At 56.7% G+C, this 10877-nt stretch overlaps 1 protein-coding gene across 1 annotated transcript in view; it reads right to left on the bottom strand.

Annotated features, from left to right (window-relative positions):
- ADAMTS10 (ADAM metallopeptidase with thrombospondin type 1 motif 10) overlaps positions 1-10877 on the bottom strand; it is a 76495-nt gene that overhangs the window by 11066 nt on the left and 54552 nt on the right. Inside the window, exons 15-16 of the mRNA XM_014961642.1 lie at positions 5612-5714; positions 82-188 (exon numbers count right to left, since the gene is read on the bottom strand). Of these exons, the coding sequence (XP_014817128.1) occupies positions 82-188; positions 5612-5714 (210 nt within the window). The remainder of the gene's footprint in view (positions 1-81; positions 189-5611; positions 5715-10877) is intronic.

The following is a 10877-nucleotide window of genomic DNA, read 5'->3' on the forward strand; positions in this document are numbered from 1 at the left end:
AATGCAGAGGCCCATCGCTAACACCGGCCAATGTGGCACCCGCTGCACAGAGAGGGGCTGAGGACAAGCCTGGAGATGGACGTTGGAGTCCTGCCGGCACGGTGTCCCGTCCACCACGGCTGCGGCCCGTTCTGTGTAGAAGTTGAAACCCTCGGCCAGGCAGTTGAGGGAACAGGCTTTGACACCCCCTGGGATAGAAGCAGAGGTTGGGATGATGCCACCAAGGAGAGAGAGAGAGGAAAGATGTGGAGAGCCAGACCTGCCTAACGACTGCCTTGCCCTCGGCTTCCTCACATCTCCATCCTGTGCCTGGCCCCACCACACAGCTCCAGGTGCCCTGGAGGGTGTCCCTGCTGAGCAGAGGGACCCACGGAGGGACCCAGACACCCTCCTTATTGATCAGCACTGAGTCAAGACGCTTGAACTGGACACACACACACATGATGAGACACTGTCTTGTCTGCACAGCCTGGGAATCACAGGCTGCATGTGATGGGGGAAGAATCAAACTGACTTTTCTTATCTGGTACCAGTCACTCCTGGGTCTCCTGGCACTTTACAAGGGCTGTCAACACCCTTGTGCCCATTTTATAGACAGGGAAACGGAGATAGCAGCTCTTAAGCAACTTGTCCAAGGTTTTTTATCTATGAGAACAGAGCAACCAAGTTTTTCAGCTCCTAGAGCAGCTACTAGGCCAGAGTAACCATTTTTTTCTATTCAAGGCTGGTGGACACTGAGTCCTTCACACCAAAGATGATGACAGCAGTGTGAGGACAAAGGGAAAGGATGCTCAAGTTACAGCTAAAAGACCTGCTACCCAAGACCCCTTGGCAAAGCACCATCTAAGGAACAGAATCTGGATATCTGGAACAGGACGTGGGACTGGTTATGGAAGGAGCCATTTGAGCAGAGCGATTTTCTGCCTCCTGCCATTGCATTTTATCAAATGCTGGTGCAGATCGTGGCATTTGCTGCCTTTACTGAACATCCTGAGGAGACCCAACAGCCTGCAGACCCTGGCAGGGAGACAGACACGTGCCTGAGCCGTGGCAGTTCCCTCCTGCAGGCACCAGCAACAGTTGAGAGCCATCTGCCAGAGCTGGGAAGCACCTAGGTGGGGAGCAACCAAAATCTGCAAAACTTGCAACCTGATACAACACATCAAAGGGGGAGTAGAGGGGAGGGGTAGCCCCGCTGTGCCCGGGAGCACCCAAATGCAGCTGGGGGGAAGAGAGAGCAAAGGGAGGAGCAGGAGGAGACAGGAGAGGGGAATTCAGCAGCTGGGAGGCATGCTGTCGAGCAGGATGTCTGGGCAAACCCCTAAAGAAGGTGCTCCATCAACCCTCCCTCTGGAGAGCCACCCCCCTCCCCAGCACCCCAGGCTGGGTCCCTGCCTGGTGAGGGAGCTCCGGGGCCACCAAGGGGGACAATGCAGGCATGACCCCAAAACCACACAGCCATCTAGCCACAGCATGCCTGGAGCAGGCATGGTCCTGGACCAGGTCAGACCCCATGTCTGCCCAGCCAGACCTCAGGTGCAGAACATCACCAGGAAGTCATGAGGGACCTGTGCTGGCTGCCAGATGTCCCAGCTTGGAGACACCAAGCCCAACCAGCAACCCCACACACAACTATCCACCAGCCTGGGAGAGGGGCTTGTGCTGGCCCTTCCTGAGAAGTATCTGGGATTTAGCCAGTCCCTGCTGGCTTGGGAGCATCTCTCCTGCCAGCACTGGGCTCCATCGGCCGCTCAGGACCCTTTGTCCCTGCCCACGTGCAGGTCTCTGGCCATGGTCTCTCTCCTGACATCACTGGAGTGCAGGGCAGACCGTAATGAGGCAGAGCTGAGAAACAGCCAGAAACTTGGGCTTTCGTTTCAGGGCTCTCAGATGGGTTTCCTAAGCAATTCCCATGCACTACCTCCTCCCTTCCTCGTCTCCAGCTCCAAGGAAAGGAGAGATCCACTGCAGACACCCTGCTGCAGTTCCCTGGTGTCAGCAACCCCCTGTCACAGTCTGTTTCCACCTCGCTCCCACCTCTGGCTCCATTTTAGTAGCTCCCAATTGGCTTCAGAATCCTCCTTTTCTATCATAACTCCTCACCACTGCTGCCCTGTGCCCATCCTACACCCAGCCTGAGGGGCTGGGACCCCCCAAGCCTGCCCACTGCCTGCTGAATGGTCCTAAGTGCCTGGGAAGCAAGCAGCAGATAAGACCATCCAGCTCCCAGGAGCACAGGGGTGCTGGTGAACCCCCCAGATGAGATGAACCCCCTCTGACCACCCCAAAGCTGTCTTTCCTTTGCTTTGGGCTGAGTAATCATAGAATCACAGACTGGTTTGGGTTGGCAGGGACATTAAAGCCCACCCTGTGCCACCCCTGCCCTGGGCAGGGACACCTCCCACCACACCAGGTTGCTCCAAGCCCCCTCCAACCTGCCCTTGAACCCCTCCAGGGATGGGGCAGCCACAGCTTCTCTGGACAACTTCTAGTCCAAGGCCAGCAACAGCCAGGTCTGCTGTGGGTTCTCCTTTTAATGTTTAATACAGCTATTTCATCCCTGGAGGTGTTCAAGGCCAGGCTGGATGTGGCCTTGAGCAACCTGCTCTAGTGGGAGGTGTCCCTGCCCAGGGCAGGGGGGTTGGAACTCGATGATCTTTGAGGTCCCTTCCAACCCAAACCATTCTATGATCTTCAGTTGGTCACGCCGTGCCTCTGAGGATGTTTTGTTCCTTCTGCCCGCTGCGTCCCGTTGAGGAATCAAAGCACATTACAATTTATGGTGAACAATTTATGTTTTCTGAGAGCCCCTGCTCCTCCCCATCCCTCTCCCAGCCCCGTGAGCCACTCCGCTCTCCCTCGGCTCCTGCATCCGCCAAGCGCAAAATGAATAACTAAGCAGAAAAAAAAAAAAAAAAAAGCAAAATAAACAAACAATTAAAGCCGCATTCCATGAGGTATCTGCTGACTGTTGAGCTCCGAAAGACTGAGCTCAGCGCTTCTCGCTGGGGCTGTGTCTCTCCATCCCGGGGTCTGGGCTCCAGGATGGTTATAAATCACCGCCGGGAAAACACGTTGTACCGGCCCCTGCGCAAAAAACTGACCTCAACTTGTCAGTGACCCCGTGGCTGGAGTCAGGCTGTCCGTGTGTGCCTCCCTCCCTTCCCAAATCCCCTGCGGGATGGGTGCCATCCTCCATTCAAGCCACTGGAGGACTCACTGTCTTCAGGGTGGGGGTGCTCCCCCCTGCATTGGGATATTTCCCCAAATCACCATGGGGCAAAGGACACAGGCACCCCCAGCACCTCTGGGCAAGGGGGTGGCTCGAGGGTGCAGGGGAAGAGTTGAGCAGGGGAAAGGGCTCGGCAGAAGCCCAGGGTGGCCAGTGGCTCCCAGAGTGAGGACACGTGCCCAAAAGCAACCTGAAGAGCAGCTTACTGCCCAGGGACGAGGCCACCAACAAGGATGGATTCTGGGGGGCTGCTTGCACCAGCAGGGAGGGACTGACACCACCCCAGGAGCTCTCTGGAAGAGCCCAGGAGGGAGCGAGGGAGATAATGGCCAACCCTTGTTGCCTTCCCGGTGCTGGGGAGGAGGGGGTCTGCTGGCACAGGGGCTGCAGGGGGAAACACAGGTCCTGAGAGCACTACACCCATGGCAAGGGGAAGGCAAGAAAGGAACCATTTCTCGGCAGATGATCTACTACATGGAGAAGAGGGTGGAGGTGCAAGGGATGCTCCCCACTGCCCCCACAGATGTACCTCTGACACCCAAATGGCACCAAGTACTACAAAATCCCACAGGCAAGTGACGAGGTGAGTACCTCTGCTGCTGAAGTCTTAGAATCTCAGAAGTGTTTGGGTTGGAAGGGACCTTAAAGTCCATCCAGTCCCACCAGACCAGGTTGCTCCAAGCCCCGTCCAACCTGGCCTTGCCCAGGGATGGGGCAGCCACAGCTTCTCTGGGCAATTCTCACCAATGTCTCTGGACATTGAATAAACAAAACACAACTGCTAAACAACATGACTCCTCGTGACTGTTACCCACGGCCAACCTGGAGAGCTGAGACAAAGAGCTCCCAGATCCCTTCAAGACACAATCGTGCCATCTGTCACAGCCTCCTGGGAAGGGGACAGGTTTCATCCCCTTATTTTATGGAAGGGGAAGCTCAAGCAGAGAGAGAGGAAGGGGTGGTTTTTTTGAAAGTCAAAGCAAATATCAGTGGCAGGGCCAGATTACATCCAAGGACCAATGTTCAGCTGGTCAACCATCCCCTGGACTCAAACCACTGGGCCATGCCTCAGGAGGACAGAGGTCCGAGGGAGGGCAGATCCAGCCTGAGGGGCTGTCTTCCCCCTTGGCATCCATTGGGGTCTTTGTGTGACTTACTGCTTTGCAATTTTATTACATTTTTATTGATCCATCCCCTGCAGCCTCAGCACATCTGCTCCAGCTGCAGGAGCCCCGCTGGGAGGTGTGCTTATTTACACAGCTGTGAAGGATTTCCCCAGTCAAGTTCATTAACTACATGAAGGAGACGCACTGTTCTTTCTCATTATTAAGAGATTTCTGCCACAGAGGCCTCCTCCCGCCCCTCTCCTTGCCAGACACTTCTGAGGGACACAGGAGGACTGACCTCGGGAAGAGGGGAATGCTGCTCTTTGGAGGATCCACCACTTTGCATCCCTTCCATCCATGCAGGAGCTGGAAGCTTCTACCTGTCTGGACAGGATTTTCTCCCCATCGGGTACCAGACACTAACAGCTCCCTTCTCTTGTCTGGCTTCCCCTTTGCTCCCTCAGCCAAGGGACAAAGGACCTTCGTCCCTAAGGACAAGGACTTGAGGACAAGAGGAGATGGAGCACCTCTGCTATGGAGACAGGCTGAGGGAGCTGGGATTGTTCAGCCTGGAGAAGAGAAGGCTCCATGGACACCTTATAGCGGCCTTTCAATACCTGAAGGGTGCCTATAGAAGAGCTGGGGAGGGACTCTTTGCCAGGAAGGGTAATGATAGGACAAGGGGAAATGGTTTTAAATTGGAAGAAAAAAGATTCAGATTAGATCTCAGGAAGAAATTTTTTACTCTGAGGGTGGTGAGACACTGGAACAGGTTGCCCAGGGAAGCTGTGGCTGCCCCATCCCTGGAGGGGTTCAAGGCCAGGCTGGATGGGGCCTTGAGCAACCTGCTCTAGTGGGAGGTGTCCCTGCCCAGGGCAGGGGGGTTGGAACTCGATGAGCTTTGAGGTCCCTTCCAACCCAAACCATTCTATGATTCTATGACTTGAGGGAAGAAACTGAAGAGCTCCAAGGCTGCTGGAGTTGTTTCTGGCAGAGCAATGGACTCAGGGGGTAAGTGACCCAGGACACGGCAGGATGGTTGGTCACAGACCAGTGCCAGGGGCAGGGGAGGGATAGAAGCAGCACGTCCCAGGAACACAAAGCAGGCAGCCTGCGGGACCTGGGCTAGCAGACACGGCCACTAATTGCCCACCAGAACTCTTGGACCACGAGATCTGTCCCTGCAGAGAGTCGGGGAGAGCAGAGCCCCCCGCACGGTCCTGCTCCAGCTCTGCCTGAGCCAAGGGATGCTCGGCCCGGCCCCAGCGCTCACCTCCTCGGTACGTCTTCCAGGTGTAGTACTTCCCTCGGAAGGGGACGTTGTCGAACTCGGCACACTGCAGCTCTCGGAAGTCCTGGGAGCCCGGCGGGCAGTCCTGCGGCCACACAGCCAGCGGTCAGCGCCTCGCAGGGAGCAGCCTGCCCTGTCTGCTGGGAGCAGCTCCTGGCCACCACTAACACCAGCCCTCGGAGGGGATGGACACCAGCCCTGGCACCTGGACACTCACTGGATTACAGCAGGAGCATCCTTCCTACAAAGCTGGACACTATTTGAAGATTTGGGCCCCAACTCTCTGCAGATGCAACACTTTGCTCCTGCGAGCAATTCTTTAAAAGCGAGATGCAAAGCCCAGGGCAAGCCACGGGGAGCCAGCTCTTTTCCTCACTGCCAAACCGTGGTTGTTAAAGCTACCATTTCCCAGCTCCAAAGCTTCACGGAGCTTCCCTCCAGCAGTTATTTCTCTGCTCCCCGTGAGGTTTAACCCCCAGTCCTGGGGAGCAGGGTGCTCCACGGCATTTTGTGAGCACGCTTGGGGCGTGTGAGAGACAATCGCTGTCACGTCAGCACTGGGAGCCTCTCATCTCTCCATCTTTGCCTTGTTATCTTTTTCGGGCCCCTTCTTGCTGCCGAAGCCCCGCGGGTACGTACCGCCCACCCGCCCTCGCAGCCGGTTCAGGCGTGCACCGTCCTGCTCGGCGTTCCCCACTGCGGGATCGCTGCCGGCGCAGGGATTGCTGGCCCCCACCCCCCCCCCACCTCCTCCTCCTCCTCCTCCCGTGGGTCCCACGGCTCCACATCCACCCAGAGAGGGCTCATCCCCACCTCCTTGCTGCCACACAGCACTGCCCGCCCCCCGGGAAAGCCCTGCCATCCCACCGTGGCTCCTGTCCCCTCTACTCACGTCGGTGTTGCAGGACCGGTACCGCTTCCGCTCTCCCAGGCAGTACTTCCCTCCGATGGTGGGGCTGCCAGACCAGGAATGAGATGGGAGAACCAGCTTAGGGCAGTGAGATGTGTTTGTGGCAGGGGGGGGGCCCCCCAGACCTCGCACACCCGGCTCCAAACGCAGAGTGGAGATGTACACGTGGCTGCAGACCCAACAGCAAAGCAAGAGCACAGACCTGCTGTGAAAGCAGGACATAGGATCTGTGTGCAGGAGCCAAGACCCTCCTGGGATCTGAGCATGGAGCTCTGCAGGCACCTGGCTGCTGCCTCCCCCATCGACCCAAACGGTGATGCCACACAGCGGGGACACGGCAGGGTCACATCGACATGGCCACATGTGTCAGGACATGGCAGGGGCACATCGACATGGCCATGCAGGTGTCAGGACATGGCAGGGGCACATCGACATGGCCATGCAGGTGTCAGGACATGGCAGGGGCACATCGACATGGCCATGCAGGTGTCAGGACATGGCAGGGGCACATCGACATGGCCATGCAGGTGTCAGGACATGGCAGGGGCACATCGACATGGCCATGCAGGTGTCAGGACATGGCAGGGTCACATCGACATGGCCACACGTGTCAGGACAGGGCAGGGTCACATCAACATGGCCACACATGTGTCAGGACAGGGCAGGGTTACATCGACATGGTCATGCATGTGTCAGGACATGGCAGGGTCACATCGACATGGCCACACGTGTCAGGACAGGGCAGGGTCACATCAACATGGCCACACATAGGTCAGGACACAGCAGGGTCACATCGACATGGCCACATGTGTCAGGACATGGCAGATCCATGCTGACATGGCCACACATAGGTCAGGACAAGGCAGGGTCACATTGACATGGCCACACATGTGTCAGGACAGGGCAGGGTCACATTGACATGGCCACACATAGGTCAGGACACGGCAGGGTCACATCAACATGGCCACACATAGGTCAGGACACAGCAGGGTCACATCGACATGGCCACATGTGTCAGGACATGGCAGATCCATGCTGACATGGCCACACATAGGTCAGGACAAGGCAGGGTCACATTGACATGGCCACACATGTGCCAGGACATGGCAGGGTCACATCGACATGGCCACACATAGGTCAGGACACGGCAGGGTCACAACGACATGGCCACACCTAGGTCAGGACACGACAGGGTCACATCAACATGGCCGTGCACGTGTCAGGACAAGGCAGGTCCATGGTGACATGGCCACACACATGTCAGGATGAGGCAGGGCCACGTCAGCATGGCCACACATGTCAGGACATGTGAGGAAAAGACAGGTCCACACCGACATGGCCACACACACGTCAGGACAAGGCAGGGCCACGGTGACACGGCCACGCACACGTGTGACTCTGTAGACCTACCGCGGGCTGTCGCAGTGGCGAATGGATGACGACACGCCTCCGCCACAGGTCCTGCTGCACTCTCCCCAGGACGACCAGGCTCCCCAGGCACCATCCACCCCCTCCGGGCGGGTGCCGAAAGGGACACACTCCCTCTTGTAGCACCACTGTGGGAAGACAGAGCTTTAAACACCCCCAGCAGATGATCTCCTCCTCCCCGAGCGCTCCCCGGCCCCTATCAACAGCCAGTTCAGGGCTGGGATCTGGTTTGATCCCATGAGATGTGAACTCGGGCCTGTGCTGGCCTTGGAGCTGAGTTCTCCATCACAGAAGGCATTCATCCACCTCTCCTCCGTGTCACGCTGTCACCATTTGCACTCGCTGCCTCCTGGGGATTTGCAGGGATGCTGGGACCAGTGCTCCCACTCCCAACCCCCGGTGCACCACGTTAGATGTGAACTCGGGGCTGTGCTGGCCTTGGAGCCGAGTTCTCCATCGCAGAAGGCATTCATCCACCTCTCCTCCGTGTCACGCTGTCACCATTTGCACTCGCTGCCTCCTGGGGATTTGCAGGGATGCTGGGACCAGTGCTCCCACTCCCAACCCCCGGTGCACCATCCTGTGGGGCAAGCAGCCACAGGCAAGTGGGTGACATCCCCAGTTCTCCTCCAAAGGGGTCTTAGGACCTCAGTCAATCAGGGTGAGACATAGGAGCAAGCCCCTCAGTGTCTATAAAAGTGGGTGGCAGAGAGCGCCATGTGGGACTTGGACCGGAGCTGCTGCTGCCGGGCAGCAGGGCCAGCATCCCTGGGGGGCACAGACACCTCCACAACCAGCCGCTCCCTCCCAGGATGGAGTGAGTTTTGTACGTGTACTGGGACCTCAAGTTGTTGTTAATGTGTTAAAATGACCCAATCTGCAAAAGGTCCAGGTTAAAATAAAGTTTTGATTATAACAACAACATCGCTCTGTCGTTGTTCTGCCAAAGACCCCGAAAGAATCCGCCTGTCCCCATCCTCTTGGGTGACAGATGCTCATGGAAACTTGCCTATGAAATATTTCCCTTGGACCTGGAAAGCATCCTGCACCCCCTGGAGTCAACAGTGATGCAAGGAGAGAGCTGATGCCAGACCCGCTGCCGTTCTCCGGGCACGGCGCCGGACACCGTGCCTCGGGGGCTGAGATAATCCCAGGAAGGAAGAAACCGCTGTGTGCTCCTTCCAGGGGCTGATAACCCACCCTGGAGCTGCTGGCACGGCCTCTCCTGCCTCCTCCCGAGCCAGACTCTCCATGGGCAGCACAACCAGTGGGGAAAAATGAGCCACGGCCTCCCAGGACACTCGGCAAGCGACCCCCTCGCACACCAGTTTCCAAAGGTGCAATCCCATGGAGAGGAGATGCTCTGAGGGCACAGCCTTTGTGGTGTCTCTGCTGATGGTCCAGACTGGAGGTTCCAGGAGCCTGACCATCCCCTGCAGCCCCCACCACCCATGCACTCAAGGCTCCTAAAAGCATCAGTGATGGGCTCTGCCCTTGTGTCGTGGCTGCTGGGAGAAGACCCTAGCTCACTCTTCTGCAGAGAGCACGGACATGCACCAGCTCCGAGACCTGATATCAGCTGCCTCACAAGGCTAGATATGATTCTCCATTGTCCCAATTATTGTCCAGTTTGCAAAGGCACTTTGTTCCCTGCACCTCCTACACCCATTTGCTCCAATATAAAGTGAGTGTGTAGCACAGTTAAAACAAAGTGATATGAACAAGTCAAAATTCACTTTCAAAATATATGGTCACGAAAAATCCTCTCTCCACTGAGCCTAAAAAATGAAGGTTTCATCATATCTAGCCTTGTGAGGCAGTTTTGCACAAGTTCCTCTGAAAGGATGTTACAAACCCATTGTCCTCCTGAGGAAACTGGGGCAAAAATCACCTTTCTCAGGACAAGCCAGGAGACCTCAGCAGACCTGAGAATGAGATGGTCCATATGGTCCATATGCTTTAGATAAAGCATATGGAACTGCTTGAGGTCACCTTACTGTGCCTCCTAGGTGGGACCATGAAGCTCACTGGAGCAGGGATTTCATATTCCACATTTCCAGCAATATGCTGGGCGATTTCGGACCGCTGGGATCCTTGGCACATCCCAGCCCCTCTCTGTGCTGGCGGGGGTGGCTCTGGGCTCTGGTAGGGGAGGACAGGTTGGTGGGTGCTCTTAAATCAACCCCGTGCTCACCAATGCAAACAATGATCCCAGTTATTGCTGGAAGAGGGATTCAACCACTCCCTGTCAACTCGTTATGGTGCCCCGGGCGTCCTTACCCCCTTTTCAATGGTGTTGGTTTGGCAAATGGTCCCCTCAGCAGCAGGGATGCTGTTGGTTATGCAGCGGTTGCTTTTACTCAGACACCATAACTCACTGCAGACTTCCTGGAAAGAGAGGGATTTTGGGGGAGAGAAGGGGGAGGGAGGAAGAAAGAGACAAAGAAACAAAGCAGAGATTAGGATTTGGTTGTTCGAGGGGCTGCGAGGCCGGGGTGGCAGCACACTGGTGTGCTTGAGGAGCACCCGCTGGGCTGGGACACAGGGACAGGAGTGTTTCTGGCATGGTGGGGGGAAAATGAGACCAAATCTTGCAAGGTGTTACCACCTGCAGTCACCCCAAAGCCACTGGCGGCTCCCCCCCTTCTCTGGACCAAGCCTAAGGACTTCTCCAGGGGCTGGGGTTCTCTGGATGTGGAGGTTCCCCTGGGTTCAGGTGCCAGAGCCAGCTCCCCAACCAGCCCCAACAACCAAACCTGGGCTTGGTGCCACAGAGGACACATTTCTGTGGGCATCCCAGTGAGTCCCGAGCTAATCCCATTGTTGTCCACCTGACCCCTGTCCCCAGGGCTGAGGGATGTTCTCTTTTTGGGGTCTGCGCAGTGGAGGCTGAGTACAAGGGTCCATTCC

Source organism: Calidris pugnax, unplaced genomic scaffold (assembly GCF_001431845.1).
Source record: "Calidris pugnax isolate Ruff unplaced genomic scaffold, ASM143184v1 scaffold431, whole genome shotgun sequence".
NCBI lineage: Eukaryota > Metazoa > Chordata > Aves > Charadriiformes > Scolopacidae > Calidris > Calidris pugnax.